The sequence below is a fragment of the Falco biarmicus genome, chromosome 15 (assembly GCF_023638135.1).
Source record: "Falco biarmicus isolate bFalBia1 chromosome 15, bFalBia1.pri, whole genome shotgun sequence".
Classification (NCBI taxonomy): Eukaryota; Metazoa; Chordata; class Aves; order Falconiformes; family Falconidae; genus Falco; species Falco biarmicus.
In genome coordinates this window covers 11,917,353-11,939,139 of record NC_079302.1, presented here as the reverse complement: position 1 = coordinate 11,939,139, position 21,787 = coordinate 11,917,353, and the positions used below count along the sequence as shown (strand labels likewise).

Genomic DNA, 21,787 nt, shown 5'->3' with positions numbered 1-21,787 from the left:
AAGCTCACTGTAGTTTTCCAAAATACATGGTTTCAGTGGAAAAGCACTAACTTCCCAATTCTTCTTAGGAACCAAGAACAGCAAGAAGACACAATATGAGTACAAAGATTAGGAGAGTGGTTTACAGTCACATGCAAAAAAAAAAAAAAAAAAAAAATCAATAATGCATTACTACTCACTCACTGAGAAACTCATCCTGTACCTACTGAAGTAAATGCCAAATTTTTCATAGTTGAAAAGACAGTGCTATACAGTCATAAGTAACTATTGCTTAAACAGGACCTGTTATAACAAAGTTGGGTTTGTGGGTTTGTTTGTTTTTTTTTTAAACCCACGCTTCCAATTCAGATTCTCTGATTAGCAAATCTTCAGACAGTGGAGTTCAGAGGTTTTAGGTGTTTCATTTCTGAACAATGAGCAATAAAGTTGTAGAGAACTAAGCCACTGGAGTAAAAATAGAAATTATTTTATTTCCCCCCCCCCCAACAGATTGACTGTAAGACATTGAGAAGACCACCAAATCAGATTTGTAAATAGTAAAAGGCTGTTTCTGATGGACACTGTTCATTTTAAATGTAAGAATCACCAGCAGTTACAATGAAATCACAACTCTGAATGTGTTTAACATAACATCAAAAGTGGAAATAAGGACTGAAAGGAAATGACTTGTCAAAGGTAAAAATACTTATTAATAAAAAACTGAGGTAACACACAAAAGATTGAGACTTAGAGGCTACCTAGCAGAGTTGCATATACTACTCCAAGATTCAAAAGTAGGTCTTACCTAAGTGTTCCCACACAAGAGTACAACCCACATGCATACTCAACAACAACTCAACAAGATATTCAGTAGCTCCGTAAAACGTCTCCATCTGAAGTGAAAGAGTTGCATTTCAGATGAAACAAATAGCCAGATAAAGTCCTGTATGTGTATAATTTCCTGCTATAATCCTGGGGTTTAATCAGCACTAGAGCAGATCATCAAAAAAGTGTTACGTGTAAGCCACACAACCAGTCAGTCATGTGTTTCATTGTCAGAAAATAGTTCCATATGCAAGATAATTGTCTCAGAAGACTGAATTCAGAGTGGCAGATTACTTCAGAGATCCTTTAGCCAATGCATAATGGAAAGAATGAATTGTATATAATTGTATGCAATGCACTGAGTGAACCACGAATATGTATTGAAATGCTCTGAACAATGATCATCGTAGAAAAGCTTTCAATGAAAGTCAGACACATTCACACACTTTTCATCAGCTAAGAGTCACAATCTTGGCTAACCATATTCAGCAACCAATTTCCTATTCACTGTATGCACTGACTTACAAAATCAGATTATTCAATTGTCATAGCAACGGTATCCCAAATTTGGGTTGTCAAGGTAAATGCAAACAATTCAGTCTCTCAGTTCATATGGCCCCTTCTTGGGCTGATGCACCATTCTACATTAGGATACTAGAAAGTATTATGCATGAATGAAAAATGCAGATGTGGCCATAAAATAGCAGTGGCAGAGGGGTTCTTCAGGTACCACTGATGGATCAGAGTGTCAGCGGCAGGCAAATATGTTAAGAGTACTTTCTGTTCTTGCAGCCCAGGCAGTGGGCTGCACAGCAAGTAGTAGTACCTGTAGGAAACAGGGAAGAGTGACCAGAGAACGCCTGCCTTTTCCCCCTGCCATAGCAGAAATGACTCCTTTAGAAGACCAGTGTAGCTTATCCAGGTGTGCAGATGAAGAGAACATTCACCAGTTCCTACAGAAAGCTATTTCTCTCATTCACATACCTGAGGAATACCACCACACCACTGCTGCAGCTTCTCTTTTACTTCTGTGTCAGCTCCCATGTTTCTAAGTTGTGCAGGGGAGAGGAAAGAAAATGCAGGGACCTGGCAGAGGCAGTGACTACTAAAGTTAACACAAGAGCCACGTGGATAGGGGAAAGCCATTTACCTCAGCAGCAGCTCTCTGTGCATCCCATCTAAATCATTTGCAGTCAACTTTGGGTAGACAAATAATGCTAGAATGGAAATGTAGAGTCCTTCTGGGAAATGTGTAGGGAGAGAGGCACCAAAGGCCTCCCTCCAATGCCAATACCAAGCTGTAAATAAATGGATCAGATCCTGAGATACCCACTTCCTAATGTTAAGAGTTGTGAGCAGTAGTTAACAGAGCAAATGTCCTCCAAATCTCACTCCTGCTGAACTGCCATATAATACCCACATGATACAATGCTTCACCAAAGCTTAACCATGTTCTATAAGCACCTGAACCTGCAAGACACACATCATGTGAAGCATTAGTTCCCTCAGCAATGCATGTCCATTTCAGCACAGTCTTGCACAAAACAGTTTAGACCTACTGCAACTTAAAAGAACCACCAGTCCTTATCTAATACACAAGCACGTTTATGTGGAGTTCTTCCCATTTCCATCCTGAATAGGTTTCTCTGTTCATTTCAAATCTCCCTGGGAGAAGTCTAACACCTTTCAGTCTCTTTTCCTGTTTAGTACTCTTTTGTCAAGTTACTATGAATTTCTTCTCCTGTTGCCTAGGGTTAATGAGTCAGATTTCTCAGGCAGCAAGAAACATCACTCTACCTTAACAAAGTTTCTTCATAACAAAGTTTCTTCATCCCTTCAACTGGAACAAAAGAACTTCTCTCCCATTTTAAAAAACCCTGTTGTCCTCAAGCAGTGTGCCTTCCACTACGGTAAGGAGATATTTGACAACTTGTACAGACATTAAGTCCAGCTTTCCAGGTGTCTTACTACTACTTTTCATGGCCATTTACATAGCCAAGGAGAAAACACAAGCACCAAACTGCCACTTTATTGATGGAGGTTGCCTATTGACCTGGTGGCCTCCATGGACAATCTGACTGCCTCTTTGACCTGCTGGCATTATCTTGTCAGGCATAGGCACCTCTCTCCCTGTGTCTGATTGTTGATGTAGTTTCATGTCATCTGCCACCATAGCCTTGAAGTGCTTTGACACGGCAGTATGTTGGTTTTTTACAAACTGGAGTTGAGAACAATTCACTTAATTTGTGACTTGGCTTGGTTACCTTTTATTTCTTAAGTTTCCTGAGACAACATTATAACATCTGGAGACCCCACAGTATTAAAACTAGAGACCTCTGGATGAGGTAAGTCTGCTTCACTCCCCTCTGTTTTAAGTACATTTTAGAGCCATCTTGGAGCATGTCTCCAGTTTCTTGGAGAAAGCACTTGCGGTGGGTTGACCTCTGCTGGATGCCAAGTGCCCAACCATGCCACTCTATTACTCCCCCCCTCAGCAGAACAGGGGAGGAAAAAATAAGATGGGGGAAAAAAACCCACTTCTGGGTCAAGGTAAAAGCAGTTTAATGAAGCAATAGCAAATCAGGCACATGGAAGTGAAGGAAAACAAAAGATGTTATTATCTACTTCCCATCAGCAGGCAATGTTCAGCCACTTCCTGGGAAGCAGGGCTTCAGTACACATAGCGGTTACTCCTGAAGACAATCATCATAAACAATAAATGCCCCCCTCTTCCTTTCTTATAGTTTTTATATCTAAGCAGATGTTGCATGGTATGGAATACGCCTTTGGTCACTCTGGGTCAGCTGTCCTGGCTGTGTCCCCTCCCAAGATCTTGCCCACCCCCAGCCTGCAGGTGAGGGGGGGTTGGCGAGACAGCCTTGGTGCCGTGCGGGCAGTGCTCAGCAGTAGCCACAACACTGGTGTGTTATCACCCCCTGCCTAGCTACCAATGTGAGCACAGCACTGCGAGCGCTGCTGGGGAGCTTGGCCAGACCCAATACAGCACAGTTACTATTTTCAAGGATGTAAAGGTGAGCAGCTGCCATACAACACACTTGCTGCAACACACTGCTAAAGACAAAACCCTCAATATGGGGTCCAAAGTAGAAAAATACAGTAGTAGCTTGGTGGAGGGAAATTAAAACCTTTCTGCCTGGAAAAGGAGAAGTGCACTATTTTGGAACACTCGTTACATGCAAGCCATGCAAAGTATGACGTGAGTACAGCAGAACTCCCAAACCAAATACCACTGAAGACTGTCTTCCCCTTACTTTTGATTGCAAGTCCACCCCTAAAAATATCTGTATCCCCACTGACTATACAGCAACTGGGAAGAACCAAGATAAAGACTGTTATCAAGTTCAGTGTTCACTTGGAAAAACAGACAAAGGTCTGGATCACTAAATAAGGTAACACAGCATGATCTCTTGAGAGTGCAGATATCTGTACTACTCCCAGGCCATTTCAGGATATATAACTTCCTTGCCACTTTCAACTTCATGGCTATTTCTTGAATTAACAGTGATTATTCCATCATTTATCTTCCTGGCTAGCATCTTAGGTTCACTGTATTTAGTCAAGTAGGACAGTTCTCCAAAAAACGTCATAAATTTAAAAAACATAATGGCCATTTTTTTTAGCTTTACATGGATTTTTCCTAGCTTTACACAAAAGTTAACTCGTGACTTCCAAAAGTTTCAGAATATCTTAAAATGGCCTGCAATTACCCTTAAAAAGTTTCAGTCTTGCTAGAACTCAAGACTAGCACCTTGACTCTTCCCACCTGGGTTTCCAGCTCAGGACAAATCCTGGGTACCACACTGTGTTACATGGCTAGCAGAAACAGTTATCACTAGGTTTCCCTGAGAAGAATAATTTCCCCCTCATTCTTACTGATACAAAAGTAAATAATCCAAGACGCTATTCTTATGCAAGCAAATTGTTCTACCAAATAGTCGCTAAAATCTGGCTGGCGGAAGAGAGTAAGTGAGCTCCTTAACAAGAAATAGGAAGTCCTCCACGAAGGACAAGAACAAGACCAGTGAGAAACAGCTAACAGAAAATCACCACTGTCCTTCAGTTGCTCATTAGTCAGGAATAAAAGGCCTGGCAAAGAGCTCAACTCCTCACACCTTTCCCAGAACTGCTATCTCCTGCTTGTTTCTTACAGGTCATGAATCAAAGTTTGTCCAATTATCACCCTTTTTGCACTATGTTTTTGTAGCCAAGTTGCAGGTGTTAACTTTTTTTTCTAATGCTACATATTTCTCTTATACTAGGAAGACCTGTCAGTAATTAACTATGAGAACTATCAGTTCCAGCCAATTGTAACATTATAATGTACAGCACTTGGATGCACATCTGTGGCATTTGATACATGGTCAATCTATCACATCATTGAACTTTATCACTCAGAGGCATGTCTCCGTAGATCTGCCTTTCAAGTTTTGCCTGCAGCCTTCTCTCTTTCCATTTGTGCTTCCTCTCCCAAAGAAATACCGCTACAGAGTGACACAAAAGCAGTCCAGAATTCCACCTGTATTACTTTGTCCTCGCTTCAACAGAAAGACCATTGAAGCTTTAGTGTCCCACTTCCACAATTTCTTGAAACATTCTGGAGTTCTAGGTGAGCTATTCTGCCTAGCTATCCCATGCTCCACTACGGCCACAAGTTACATCAAGTGCTTGCCCGAGATTCATTCAAACTCTTCTGGTTACCTGAACAGTTCTCCAGGCTACTAAATATAAATGCAGTGCTATATTTTAAACCTTAACTTTTACTTTTTAATAATCTTGAATAAAGTGTAATGTCTTTGTCAAAGTCATGCTATGAAGGCAATATGCAAATATTAAATATAAGAATGGAGAATAACTGAGGGTAATAGGTAGAAATTGCAAGTAACTGCTGACAGTGCCTGAAAGCTGATGAAGTTAATTAACAATATTCCTAGGGATACATCCACAAAAAGAATAGTGAATGCAATAGCACAAGCTTGACTTTTCTGCTTTCCTCATAGAATTCTTATTGAATACAAATTAAGACAGAAAACGGCACTCTCTAATTAACATGGCTAAATACCAAAGAGAAGACAAAACAAACAAGTAGTGATACCTTCCTCATAAATTCACAAACAGCTTCTTGTATTCATTTAATTCAGCTTGCAAGATAAAGGTACCATGCATTTCACTTTCCTTTATTAGCTATCAAGGAAACAGACCAAGTGTAAGTTACATGATTATGTATGTAGTCAAGGAGATTGATTTGGTATATTTTGGAACATAAGAACATATGAAAAAACACTGTAGTATGTGATCTTTCTTTAAAGGTTCATATACCTGTTCTATTAGCATGTTGCAATTCAGGGAAGTATCAGCGTTTCCAGATTCCAAATAATACAAGAATCTTCTCTTCAAACAACTTATGATCTCAACAATGGAGTAGAAGACAGATGAAAGAAAGCCTCATTACAAAGTCTGAATGTAAATTAACAACTTTCTGGACAAGACTAACACCACAGTTTTGAACAATACTCAGCAAACAAAGTCACTGCAGATACGCAGGTGGTGGGACTTACCAGGAAGTCACAGCAACACTTTAATTGGGTTTTGATTCAAAAGAAAATTATTCCCCTAAAATGCTGCTATTTCTGTTTCTGCTTCTCTCTTGCTTTGACCCCAATGAATTAAAGAATTTGCAAAGCAAACCATATAAAACCAATTATTTCTCACATGAAGTTGCATTTCAGATAATGGAAAATAAATGAAATTTTCAAGAGCTAGTATTTCTTACTAGCACACAACACACAAATACATACACGAAAACAGATGTAAGGCAAGTTGTCCAAGAGGCATAAAGCTTTTGTGGGGGGGAAACAACAGCAGGAGAATAGCCTGGGTATTCTGTCTGAGAAACACTGTGTAGACATGAACACTGTACTCAGGTGGCACCCACGTCTAGAAACGGTAGGTACCGGCTCCAATCTGTGATCTTTTATTCCAAGAATCCCTTACCCAAAAAAGCAGAGAAAGCTGTGCATGAAGGATGGCCTAAGTTAAAATGTTAGGAGGGACATTATGTCAAGAGTATTGGATACAAGGCAGTTAATCAGGAAATCAAGAAGGAAGCAATGACAACACAGCAGCAGCCACAATTTAGCAAGTGCAGTGATTCTGAATGATGACTTTTTGCAGTTTTGCTCGATTTAGATGTACAGTATTGGCTACCAGTACCACAAACAGACCAGGAACACCAAGTTCTTTGACAGTATTAAAGTCCTCAAGGGGCAAAAATTACAAGTCACTTAACGTGTGTACTGATCTCTACTTCAGTTCCCCCATTTTAATTTTTTTTTTTTGTTCTTGTTCAAACTGATGGATGAACCTAATGGTTTTAATTATTTCCAGGGTATGCCCTTCAGAACTGCATTGCTTTCCCCATATACAATACTTCTGTCCAGAGACTCCCTTGCTTCATTAAGATGGAAAGTCATTTCAGCCACAAAAAGCCAGAGTAATAGTGTTTTAATCAACTGAAGAGCACACAGGCAGCTACCATTGTAAGTACCCCATGACACAAATCCAGCACAGTACTGCATTGCCTACAGGATGGGGAAACTGCAGATTTGCCTGGTTTAGAAATATGAAGCTAATGGTTGCGCTAAGACTCAATGTCCACCTCTCTGAAACTGACTCGGATTGAAAAGCTCAAGAGCAATACAAAGTAATTCACTTTGTGCACAATACTAGCACAGGAGAGGGGAAAAGGAGAGTGAATGGCTGTCTTTTGGCTAGTGTTCTACTTCACCACAACTCCTTAAGAATAAGCCGCAAGTCAGAGTTCAAAGTTCTCGAATAGATTACATTTAAACTATTAAGAACTGCATGCTTGGCAATGGTAGGATTGAAACAAAAACCCTAAACACTCAGGAATAAAAAAAAATAATAAAAAAATCAGAGTTATCTGATTTACAAAAGAACTCACACATGAAAGGCAGCTCAAAGAGATTTTAAAAACCCTAACCCTTGGTAGCTGGCAAACTTCTTATGCCTTCTCAAAATAGGGAAAAGAGAAGCTCTTTGCTCAGAGCCATACTTAACTACTTGGAGCTCCAAAGGGCTGCTCTGGAGACTGTGAAATAGCCACAGAAACATTCCATCCATCCCCCTCTGTTCAAAGGAAACAACCATCAAAACTGTCTGTTAAGTTTCCATCTCCTTTAAATCAGCAAGATGGACTTCAGAATCATTTTCTTTGTGACAAAGAGTAATAGGAGATCGATGCTGGATACCAGAACCATGGAAGGCATGAGAACATAAGAAGGTTTAATGTTCACACAGCAAATAAATAAACATCATTTTATTTAACTGCACTCAAAAGAGGAAATACATAATTTTTTTTCTATAAATCTTGCTTTAAATGCAGTATATTTTTATTAGAATAAAAATGCAATCCTGTCAGATGATGTTGTTAATGAACATCCCTCTGAAGGGTATGAAATATCCCAGCTAGATTTTCCCTATGAGAGTTTTGTGGTTTGTTTTTTTCAGCATCAACATTGCTGGCAAGACAACAGTAAAGCAATAGAATACAAGTAAGTTTCAAATTGAGAAGGATCAATTAAAATGGAGTTAATCAAATGCAGACATTCTTGTTTCTGGAAATATTACAAGCTTAACTTTTGTTACACCCTCAGAAGTGCTGGATCACAGTGTCAGAGCAGAGCCTGAGAATTCTTTATACAGGGAAAGAAAAGTGAAGGGAAAGAAGTTATTGGAAAGAACAAAGCATGAATATTAAGAGCAGGAAAAGCACAAAAGAAAAAGGCTGTAAGTGTTAGCCAAAAATAGAGATTGTAGAAAGCACTGAAGAGGAGCCAATAATTGCATCTGGAGAAATACTAACATAGCACCATAGAAGAACTACTCTCAAGTTAACAGTCCTTATTCTCCATCATAGCTATAAAAATCAAGATTCCCCTGGAACACACACCACCTACCAGGGGCAAAATTATGTCACTCTCACAGTGAGGTTCTTCAAGGAGTTGCAGCTTTATTGCATGCAGCCCATGTGCCCTACAATGAAGCCTGCTGGAGGATCCTTCTCTTAGCAGCTCAGCCCCCAGGCTCTGCTGGGACAGCTTCACACCAGCTGGAAGTGTTTCTACAGCCCACAGTCCACTGACACATGGTGTGTTAAGGATACACACATGCAACTACCTAGATAGCATGTAAGTGAGAATCCGATACACCCAGAGATGTACAGCAGAATCTGGGCCATAGAACCTTAGTCTTCAGTGGATAAACCACATCTCACTACTTGAGCAATCTGGTGAACTGAACATCACAATTAGAAATTGGATACATACATTCTAATCTAGACGTTACTAAAGACTCACTGTATGAGTCTGGATTTAATTTTTTCACACGACGAGGGGTAACATTGGCATTTCAGACAATCAATATTTGAGTTTGTAATTCAACACGTGACAACCTAAAAAACAGGTCAGTTTGGCAAATGCAGTTATCAGCTTCTGCTTCTGACATGCAAAAAGCTGGAATAGTAACAAATAACATGCTACACTTTGCCATGTAAAGTGGAAAAATGTACCCACTACATGGTACATACTGTAGCAATAGAGATGAGAATAAAATATTTACAGTAACACCTATTTATTTTTTTTCCAGAAAAGCTGCATTACAAATGAGTTCCCCAATAATTCACTCTTAAAATTCATACATAAATTTATTTTTGTCATTATATATATAATTATTCTGCCACAAAAGTGAGAAATGCTATGGAAGCTGCGTTTGACTGCTTTCATTTCAAGAGTGACAGACAAGTTCTTTGGTCAAATTGCAAGAGGCTATAGTTTGCCTGCATGCAACCCCTCATTCACAGAGAACAGAGTAAAAACTGTTTGTGCTGTCTTTACCACTGCAACAATTAGCGTGAAACAGATGTGAAAATAGACATTCTGTATCTCAGAAATATATGACTTCACAAGTCTGTAAAACACTATGATGCGTGTCCTGTCACTGAGCATTTAGCTTTGACAAGGGCTCAGCAGTGTATCATTTAACCAAGAAATTCACTGTAAAAGTTTACTCATCTGTGAGATATGACACTGCATACTTGCAGCTTCACCAGGGACTCAAAGAGGTTCGGTTATGTAGTCACTGTATAGGTTTGCTTCTTTCCTGAAGCACAATTTAAGATGTGCTACAGTCTTGCTAAGGCTTCTTTATTCTGCCTCATTAATTTCATCCGTACTAAAATGAGGTAGGTGGGGACTTCTGAGGGGGGGGGGTCCATAATAAAATAAGCTATATATTTTAGATACAAGCAGCATATACACATAGCATACAATAAGCATACAGACATAAAAAGCTTAATCCATTAATTAGGCCTCAATTTCAAAATAAAAGCACATTCTAAGAAAAGGTTTATACACTACATTTTTTATATGCGTAAAAAAATTATTTACAATGGTATGGTAGCAATCTTAAAAACATTTCTTTAATGAGTAATATAATTCAAATACATAAACAATTAGACACCAGAGTAAGTTGATCAGAAATGGGCAGTTCTTCATTTTAAATGATAAAAAAAACCCCACCAGAAAAAGACCGTTAACCCCAGTACAGTGGGGAAAATCCTTTTCAAACTGAAAATGTTTAATGCTAACCAGAATTCTGATTACTAGTCTATTATTCATTCTCTATTAAGTACATGTTGTTGTCATCGAGTAAAGACCTAAGACTGGAGCGCATACAAATAGGACACTTGACACAGATGTTCACGCAATAAAAGCGACAGCCCTTCCAGAGTATATTTCACAAATCAGTTAGGGTGATGCAAACAAGTATACACCATTCAGAAAAACCCATTAAAGGGTGGAGTCACAGATGCAGACTTGAAGTTATCATTTCTATTTTAAAATATTCAGCTGTAGTGTAGTCTCAGAACAGAGGAAAACACCAGAGGCAAACCAAATAGGTCTTGAAGCAGAGACAGAGGAGAAGGCAGGGGCAAAGCTAGATAGCATTACACAGAGAAGATTAAGGTCATTTTATTGTGTTGCTAGTAGCACTTAAAAAAAAAGCTCACAATGGGTTTAAGTATATGGTGGGACTAGATGAAGCATAAGGCTAGTATTTCATGAAAGACAACAAAAGCAGACCTAAAACACAGGCCAAGCTCAGGTCTGGAAAAATCACGGTTGTACAAGGGGAAGAGAAAAGAACACGAAAACTGACATAATGTACAATTGATAGAATGATTCTGTCGTGCAGCTATTCTCTCTGTTTGAACTGTAGTGAGATGTTGGTCATCATTGTGTCTGGCACCAAATGTTTAACGATCACTAAGTTCACCTGGGTGCAGCAGACACTAGTGGTTTATTTATGGGGGAAAAAAATTACTTTTTGGCAATAACATCTGAGAACTGGTAAGTAACACTGATAGTAAAGATGTAGCATGACATTACAATTAGATTTTGATTAGTATAGTAGATCTGTGCAATACAACTTTGCTGAGTTAATTGCACTTAAGAGGGGTTTGTTTTTATGTAGCTTTAAATCTCAAGTGACAGACTGTATCATGAGAAAGACAGCTAAAAAGCCAACTTTAGAAATCACAAATTCAGAAAACATTGAAGAGATTGGCAAGCACTTCACCAAACATTTACATTAAACATGAATTGTTGTTCTGATTACATCTTAAAGCCAGTAAATTAAGAATAATTTTTAAACAGTTACTCATCTCCTACTAGCATTTATTTTAAATCTTTTTTTAAAGCACAGCATATCAGTGCAAAGTATTAATCTCTAAAGTAAGTTACCTTTATGAAACACTACTGCAAAAACATGATTAGTCATAATTAACCACAAGACAGGTTTCATAGCTGCTTTTTGCAATTTTGTGGGTTTTTTTAATAATTATTGCTCCTGGCAGAAACATAGCAACTTAAACAGGTAATTACACAAAGAGTGTGTTTTTGCTACAAGCTATCACTGCTCCCATCGAAGTCAGGACAAGAGACCACAGCTAAAAAAAGAAAATTAACCCTAAGTTTTACATTCTAATTTGGACACAGCAAATGCCTATTTGCATCCGATTCTGTCCAAAATACTTGCTCAGTTTTCCAATAGGTGACCAAGTCTTTTCTCACCTATTTATGTTTTCAATTGTGGAAAGCTCAAAACGCTTTCACAGAAAGGCAGCAGATTTGTCAACATTACATGATATCTTTTGGGGAGGACTGCACAACCATTCTCCTATCTTACACTGGTAGGCATAACTAGCTCACAGTAGGAGCAATACTCAAATACATAAATTCTCACCTATCCATGTTGATAGTATCGACAGCCAAAGTAAGCCTGCAAGATCTGTGACAGAGGATGAAGTGTGACTTGAACTGCTCAATTTAAAGTTTAAAGACAATTTAAAGACTGACCAAAAATAAAATACTCTAGAATAATAAATAGGTACTGAACAGAATAGTGGCTATGTCTGTAATAACATTATTACAAGAATTAAGTGCATTGCATTACATATACACAAGAACCAAAAGTTATCCATATAAAATGAGCAGAATTGACCAACCCACAATACCAGACTAAATTTCTTAACAGCGTTAACTTCTCAAAGCTGTACCTGACACACATGATTTCTGCCTGTAAGAAAGAAGAGTATAACAATATTCTGAATTTATAAGGAAAATAACATTCAATTTCAAGCTTTGCTACAAGAAAGCCTAAAGTGAAAGTTAAGCAACTACTCCAACTCGCTGTATTAACGATGCCTTTGAGCAAAGGCCAAGCAGCCAATACAAATCTAGCTCAAGTGGCTTAGAGTTATACCTTTAGGGTTAGCAAAAAAGAAGGTTACGTCTGCTGACAAACAGAACATTTTCATGGTTTAAACAGATCACCCATGCTCTAGTACCAATTCTTTCAAAGCACTGGTGCTCAGTTTTTGCTGTTCTTTATGGACAGCAGTTTCCATACATTCATTGGTCTGTAACATATTACATAGCCGTAGAATAAATGTGGTTCTTTAACTGATCCCACCAAGAACTGCACAACAGCTCAATTAACATCTCCTAAAGCCTGGTGCAACAGTATCAGTTTTAATCCTCCAGAACTCACAGAAGGATGCTATAGATTAGCTCCGTTTCTCTTTAGAATACACCTTCTGAGTTTATTTTACAGCTAAACATTTTTGAGAAGCTGCTAGGAAAAGGCTGAAGAGTCCTTCCGTGAGATGTCTGGAACTTACTTCTGAAGAAGTAAAAATAATATGCCCTTTGCTTTTAATAGGCACAGAATCACAATATCCCTATCCAACTTAACTCAAGTTTGTTTATTGCTTACAAATTGCTGCAGTGGAATTAAAGCTCAAACATGAGCCAAAAGAGTAATGAGCACTGCTAGATGAGCTCTAACAGCATAGAAATAACCATAGCAATTTTACCTAGATTCGACTATAAACACCAGTTTGTAGATCCGATTTAAAAAAAACACAACAAAACATGATTGATCTTGTAAGTCTACTTTAACTGCAATAAAGTACAATATGAACTATGTGCACACAGTACTTCTGAGAGCTTTCATAGCACCATGAAAATTAGTCTGATGGGACTGAGCTATCCCAGCGACGCTTTCACTTATAATGCTTTGCAATACCTTTATCTGTAATTGTCCTTGTCAAAAAGGCTGTGGATTTGTAATGCAATGCAGACTTATTAAACTGAAGTCTTAGGCAACTGAAGTTTTCAAGCAACAGTGACAGTGATGACAGATAGCAGTCTTATAAGTTGAAAAGCCCCAAACTAATTTCATCATTAGGAAGTGTTTTCCATTATACATTCCTCTATTATTAACTTATACTCAGCGGAGGTTAGAAACAGTAATGAGATCCTACACATGTGCTAAAGCTGCCTTCTAGGATTTTCACATCTTTATTATTATGTTTTCAAGCAGAAATCACTGTAGAAGTCAGAAGATCTGACAAAACACAGTTCTGTGCTGTCTCTCTATAACTCTGCAAACTGTACCTCACTTACATGCAACTCCACTGTGTGTTGCTGTGATTTTACAGCAGTACTCAATGCAAGCTATTACTACGATTAAGTACCATACTATCCACAGTTGCAGGGGGGAGGAACGACACAGCTTTTGGTAAGTACACAAAGAACAGCCTTTTTTGAGAGCTCTAACCTAGGATCACTAATTCCAGCCGCTTCTTATTCTGCTACTGGCCTTTTGGCCGAGGTTAAGCAATCACTTTTCTCCATCACCGTTTCCCCATCTGTAAAAGGAATGTAGAGACATTCACACCATTCTACAACTGCTATGACATCTATAAATTAAACAAAGCCTTTCTAGGATATTGTTAACTATGAAATATACATGAATTATGTATGATTCATCATTGGTCTACTTGTTGCATTAACTGAACTTGTTCCTCTTTTCTTTTTAGTTACCGAGAGGACATACTGTTAACCAGTCCAGCAAAAATTAATGTTTTTATTTTTTCTAAATAATTACTTTAATTTCTTTCTTTGTTTAGGGATAAAATATAACATGGGATTCCAGCAATCAAAAAAAGTAAGTTTCAGCAGTACATAAAGAAAACGTACCAAATCCTGAGTATGCAGTATGGATAGAGATGGCTCAGATAAGGCCACTAGACTGGAAATGAAGCACTGAAAAGGAAAGATGCATCAAAGCTTTGCCATGAAGTACAAATTTTCCTTTTAAAATATGAATTTGATAAGCTATGCAACTTTAGTTTTATGAGTTTTTTCCTAGACTGGATATTGCTAAAAGATACTGTAAACTTTGCATATATTAATATTCTGTATGCAACCATACCGATCAAACAAATGTCTTCGGTGGTACTTAAAAATGGGCTAAAAGAAAAATACTGGTGAAATTCCTCCATCTAGTGGCTGTTAGCACACTCAAAATAGCAGTGCTTTCATAGTTAAAGGACAAGTGCAAGATACACAAAGGAACAACTGTGCAGCTGACAGCTGTTACCCAAATGCCATTGCCTGGTGAAATCAGTGCGATGTAATTGACATCACTCCATCTCTACAGCTCCAGCTTGACCTTCTGGATGAAGAGTTAGACTGACAGAAGACATTGAAATCATGGCATTTGAGTTTCCCAAAAACTATAGGTTCATTATCATCGTTATCACTAAATGTGTGCATATCTAGGAAGTTTGAATTTGATAACCTTGAAATGTCAGCCACATCATGAGTCTAGTTACTCTTATTCAATTGAATTTCAGCCACTCTGTAAAGGGTAATATAGGTAAGTATTTCTAGTATTTTACATAGACAAAAACTTTAATACACCTTCGACTACTGGAAACAACCTCTTTAGGTAAGGGCAGAGTACAACAATCACTCCCAGCAACTTAATACACACTGTCTTGTATGACAAATTATCAGTTGTTTTCCCAGTCTGCACATCACATACCACCTCCACTACCACCATAGCGAACAAAACATTTTAGAAGCCTAAAGTTCTGCAACAACTTGCATAGTACTCTAAAAATCCTACTTAATACTGATCTGTTCGGACTTTTGTATAGAAGTTAACAATTTAAGCAAGTCAACTACAAAATAATACAATTTGGTTTTTTTCTTCTTTTATCACCAATGCTTTTCATAATGACTACTGAGTCTCTTTAAGACTTTTTAAGTCTCTCACCCTTAAAAGGATGTAGCAAGATATAACCTCCATAACAGTACAAGTTACTTAGAGCATCACTTTTTTCAGCCAACAGACACTTTTAAAATCACCATTACAATTAAGATTTGATTTGCCACCTTGAAAGAGCATGACCCTACTAATCCTCATACTGTACACCTTAAAATTCATCCACTATCTTATTTTTAAATAAGTTTTAAATACTAGTAAGGAGCAAATTAAGACTGAAAAATCAGAAACTCACAATTTGTAAAACCTCTAAACAAACATTAAATATTTTGGGTAAGCAATAAACACACTGCGTCTACATCTGCCTCCTCTGTTGAAATACTCCCTTGTGGTTCATATGGCACTTGGCTCCCAGGTGAGTTCCCAAAACAGGGATGACCTGTAGTTAAACAGTGTTCAAAACCTAATTGTAGTCCAAGAGGCACAGACATGTGGACTGGGATTTAATTCAGCAGGAAGTAATGGAGCACATCAGGGCTGTGTGCCAGAAGAAGTATTAACCAGTGAGATCTGCCTAATGAGAAAGAGCAGGTCCCAGACACCCCTTACCCATAGACCCACCTTTCTTACTCTGTTTTCACTTGCCTAACCCCTGCCACTGCTTCACTCCCACCCCTTACTGCTTCCCATCAAGTCCCAGTTACTTTGGTCCCAGGCTCACCTCACTCAAGCCTCCCTTTGGAGTCTCCATTCACACAGCCCTCACCAAACCCACTTCTCTGCAAAGCCTCCATTTTCTCACTGCAGTCCTTTCTGCTTCCCTCTTTCCACTCTTGCTCCCTCTACACCCTCACTCCACTTTGCAAACATTATAACCTTCCCTTCCCTGACAGCCTTCACTCTCCACACAACTACCCTCACTGCAAAGATAAAGTTACTGGGGGGTGGGGGTGGCAAACTGATTCATGTGACAACAAGCAGCCTGGAATAATTGAAGTCCTCAAAATACTCAGATACATTTTAGGGAAATTTCAAAGACAACATATCTCAGACAAAGTTATTCTATCAAAGTCTGGGTACAGTCACCACCTAAAATACAGTTAAAACCAAATCTGAACAGGAATTTACCAGTTCAGGCTCATCTCAGCCTTTGAATTTCATGTAAGCACAGAACCAGATGACAAGAGAAAAGTCCATACCACAACATAGGCACAGTGCTGAGGACCTGGAGCAATGCATTTTGCTGTACAAATCTGCTGAACTCAGAGCGTATGAAAGATCCCCACTAAATTGTACAAGCTGTTAAGATTGACACTCTCTCATTTACTAACACCTTTAATCTATTTTTCCCCCCCATCAGGACTGTGTTTCCAGCAATAACCAGGATAGAAGATTAAGAAAAAATACTGCAGACAGAGTAGCAACAGTAAAGCAGAGCGATTCATTACACCTATCTGAAAGTGTGCCCACTAAGCTTCAAAGCACAGACAAAAAGCAAAGCAGCATAACATTTGCAATGAAAGATCAACAGAAAGGTGAAGAAATTAATTCTATTGGGCTCCATAAACGGAGGAGGAGATTTATAATTAAAAAGAGCCCAATCCTGATCTCCATAAACAGCTCCATTCTCAACCTGCCCACGCTTAAATCTGAGGATAGAAGCAACAAGTGGAAGAGTCTCTATCAGATCCAAAGAGAAAGAAAGAGGATTATGAGGGAAACATGTTCTAAATACAAGAGTAATAATAGAAGAATAATCACTCCTTATCATGTTTCTAGAATATTTGTAGAAGACAAATACAGAGTTTTATACTGTGAAGTACCAAAAGCTGGCTGCTCTAACTGGAAACGGGTGCTTATGGTTCTTAACGGGCTGGCTTCTTCCACAAAAGATATACAGCACAACACAGTGCACTACGGAAACTATTTAAAAAGACTGGATGGGTTTGATCACAAAGGAATTTACCATAGGCTCAACACTTACACAAAGATGCTTTTTATTCGTGAACCCTTTGAAAAGCTGGTATCTGCATTTCGGGACAAGTTTGAACATCCAAATAACTACTACCACCCGGTTTTTGGAAAAGCCATCATTTCCAGATACCGTGTCAATGCCACCAAAGAAGCATTAAGGACAGGCTCTGGAGTCAAATTTAAAGAGTTCATTCAGTATCTCCTGGATGTACATAGGCCAGTGGGTATGGATATCCACTGGGATCATGTCAATAGGCTTTGCAGCCCATGTTTAATAGACTACGACTTTGTTGGGAAATTTGAAAGTATGGAAGAAGATGCAAACTTTTTCTTGCACTTAATTGGTGCACCACAAAATTTAACTTTCCCCAAGTTTAAAGATAGACACTCCAATGAAGAAAGAACTACCACTAAAATTACACAACAGTATTTTGCACAGCTTTCTCCTTCTCAACGGCAACGAAGCTATGACTTTTACTATATGGATTACTTGATGTTTAACTACTCAAAACCTTTTGAAGATTTATATTGATTTGAGAGCTGTGACATTTCCACGGTCATATCAGTTGACTTGCCTAAGAAATCCAGGTGGCTTCTGTTTATAAATACTCATCTGTTAGTAAACAATTGGTCAAAGAGCAGGAAAAAACCCAAAACAGAACATAAATGGCTAGCGATGTTTACACCTTCACCTTAATTGCCTCCTTTTTCAAAGCATATTTTTTTCTATAGTTTCTCCATATGAAATGTATGTACATATATGTATAATATGTCAGGGCTCCCAAATAAATCACATAATTTTCCATGCTGGTGTGGCCTGTGTTTGCACTGAGAGAACAGTTTGAAACTGGGGACATTCTACAGTGGAGCCAGTATTTCAAGCTCAGTCCTGCTTAGAAAATAAATCTGAAAGTGACAAAGTAGCAAGAAAAAAAAGAATACACTGAGTAATATTTACAGTTCATTGAAATCTGCAATGCATGAAGCCATACACTAAACAGGCACTATATATTTGAAGTTGGTCATAGATGGCTATACCCCGAGAGTCTTAAAATAGTTAGGGAGAAAAAGTCTATCATACACTGTTCAAAACCACACTGATGAAAACAACTAATAGGGACCATGTGAGTGGAGTATTAAACCAGATGTTGCAATTCAGAGCGAGGATGTGTTCTCCCCCCTCAATATTTCCCTTATGGCACATTCATCTGAAAAAAGATAAAATGCAGGCGAACATTTGCATCTTTATAAATGTTAAGATTCTTTTAATCCTTTGCATTAACATAAATCTCTGGTTTAATCTTCATAGTCACCAGGAATATAAAAAAAAAAAAATCTTTCCTTCATAATAACAAGGAATAATAAATGCAACTTCCTGCCCAACAGGATAGTTCTTTTCCTTGCTGCAGACAATTTGCACTTGTTTATTTCAGTAGCAATTACATCTGACCTAACACACAAATAACATTCCAGGTGTTTTACTTCAGTTGTTCATTTTCTGTACTTAAAGAGAAGGCTTTCTTTCATCTCTAGCAGAAATCTCTTGTGAGAATCCAATACTCAACCTTCCACTGGTTTTGTAAATCTTCACGCTAATTCCATATACCGTATCCTTGTTCACATGCCATTTAACCCCTTGAAACAATGACATTTAAATTGGCCATATTGGAACAAGTCTGAAACTCTACCACACTACCAAATTTTAACTCCCCAGTATTTCCAGAGTTTGTATTTTGCAACCAAGAATTCCACCACAACTGGCACTGTACAAACACCTAAGAAGAAACATTTGTTTCAAACAGTTTCACATTTACAGGTTCAGATCCTCATACAGATAGTTTCATGCATCACAAGTATTGGCAGCACTGTTTCCCCAGAAACATCCAATATCTTTCTTGGTATTTTTTTTTTACATTTTAATAGGGAAAAAAAATGTTTTACAGTACCTTGCATTGAAAGCTTTACTGAAATACTTCACACATGTCTGACATCAGACTTTCATATTCTGTTCAGAGAAAAATTGTTTGCATTAGGAAGTTGGACACAATTTGGTTTACAGCTTATCTTCATGGTGATTGAAGTAGTTTTTAGAAATTTTAAAACACAGGTACTGAATTATAGCGGTCCCATTCTACTTGCCCTCCCAGCTTCATTTGAGCTACTTACTGAGAAAGTCCAGTCTTTGGGTGATCAAACAGGTTTGGGGTTTTTTTGAGAGAGATGGATATCCACAGAGTAGCAGCAATACATATACAAGAATCGTATGTACTATACGGCACATTAATCCTCAGTTCCTTTGTGCTCTTTCTCCCATTTGGGTAACACCATTGCTGACAGTAAAGAGCACACCTATCAAAGCCATGTGTAATTACCGACTTACATAGAAAAAAATCTGTGCAAATAGCATTAGACATACTAAGGTATCCATTAACAGAAATATTTTAATATAAGAACTCACAAATGCATGGTGGGGAAATATAAGCCCACAAAGATTAACTGTAGAATGATTACAAGGAATATCAAACATATGCATCTTTTTTTAAATAACGCTTGGTTTCTTTGTACAATAATGCAAATTAATTAGGCCAACTCAAATGCAAATACCACATTATCTGGAATTACCATATCAAAACTGAAAATAAGTTTCTTATTTGTTGTTGTTTTGCTTAATTACGATTGCTTTATTATTAACACAAGTTGCTTTAAATCACCAAGTTGACAGACATTATTCCTCTACACCACGAAAAAAAAAAAAAAAAAAAAAAAGGGGTGTGTGGGGTGTGGAAATCACACAGGTAGCTGGGCATAGTCCAGCCAACCATTTGGAAGAGAAACATAACTGTACAAATCTCAGTCTAATCTGTTAATTTCAGTGATACCAGAACAGCATCTGCATACAGCAGTAGTTTGTTTGCAGAGCACAACATGAGGGACAATGTAGAGCACAGCCTGTTTGAGCTGATACTGCTTCAAGGAATCACTTTCAGGTTGGCACTGCTATTTGTGGTGATTTCAAAACCTCAGCACACACCTGCACACCCTTGAACCATGACTTGGGAAGTGTCCCAGGCTTCATGTGGCAAGACACACCTAACTAGTTTTCATCCAAAAAAAACCAGCTATTGTTTAAGAAGGACCAGCAATTTTCTTGGCTTTCCTCAATGGAACCTAGCAGACAAGCACATAAACAAACATCTCTAACGTTTGCTTGCAATGGCTCCAGCATGATACTGCTGTAAAAACACACTGGAGTCAAGTACAAGAGAGACTGAGGTTTTTATGTTAGCTATACCAGCAACAACTGATACTTACCACTGGTAAGTCAGTTTTGCCAAAATTTCTCAGAACTATCCATTCAAATAGTTATCTAGAATCAAATAATGCAATTAGACTCACAATGGGTTCAAGTTTTAAGAATGGCAGGCACTCACCTGTTCCACGCTTCAATTTAATCCTGAAATACGTGAAATCATTATACATAACGTATCACTTGAGCAGTAAGGGCAAGACAGTATAGCACACACTGACACAGAATGGGAAGACGGATATGATTAAGCCTTGCTCACCACCACCAAGCTATTTGGTTAATGTATTATGAAGCAATTGATACAGTTGTGACTCATGCTAGAGAACAAGAATAATGTTTGCTTTATGACTGCTCGAATAGAAACATTCATCCTTGTAAAAGTATTTCCTAGTCTGGTTTAATAAAGAACTCCAATATTTAGTTTAAAAAAATATACTTTGAGAAGTCCTATGACTACACATATCTCAGTGGACAATTAACTAACTTGCATGTAGCAAGGAGCATATGTACATAACACCTCCTATGTAGGCCAACCTTTTAAGCATCATTTTCCAGGCAGTTCATGCCACAGTGATTTTTACGCAGTTGCATAAGCGCTTTCAACTTCTGCCATCCATTGCCATTTTTGCCACCAAGTTGTTGTTGTTTTTTTTTAACTGAAGACACACATTTAACAGAACTGCAGCAAAGGTCAAGTCTTTCATTATGTACCTACCTTGTATGAGACTTGAATTCTTCTCTTCCAGCTGTGACACTAGTGCTGGCCTCGTGTTTCACATCCAGCTTTAGAGGACTCTCCATGAGTGATCTTTTCTAGCGGTATCATAATTTTTTCCTGGAGCTTAAAATTATGCTGTCAAGTTATGAAAAATTGAAGACGCTTTCACAATCCAACTTTTCCACAGTTATTTTCCCAATCTGGGATTCCTGTCCAGATTTATTTTCACTTAATACAAGAAATTTCCTCTCAGCCTATCCAAACATAAGTAATGTCACCAGCCACAGAAGATGTTAAGATTATACTCA

The 21,787-nt window shown here is 38.1% G+C and overlaps 1 protein-coding gene across 2 annotated transcripts in view; it reads left to right on the top strand.

Moving 5' to 3' along the window:
- Positions 1-18,240, top strand: part of CHST8 (carbohydrate sulfotransferase 8) — a 185,793-nt gene extending 167,553 nt beyond the window's left edge. For both annotated transcript variants that reach the window (XM_056361199.1, XM_056361198.1), the window contains exons 3-4: positions 14,378-14,415; positions 16,841-18,240. In XM_056361199.1, the coding sequence (XP_056217174.1) occupies positions 14,378-14,415; positions 16,841-17,986 (1,184 nt within the window). In that variant the 3' untranslated portion in view covers positions 17,987-18,240. The remainder of the gene's footprint in view (positions 1-14,377; positions 14,416-16,840) is intronic.
- The last annotated feature ends 3,547 nt before the right edge of the window (positions 18,241-21,787 follow it).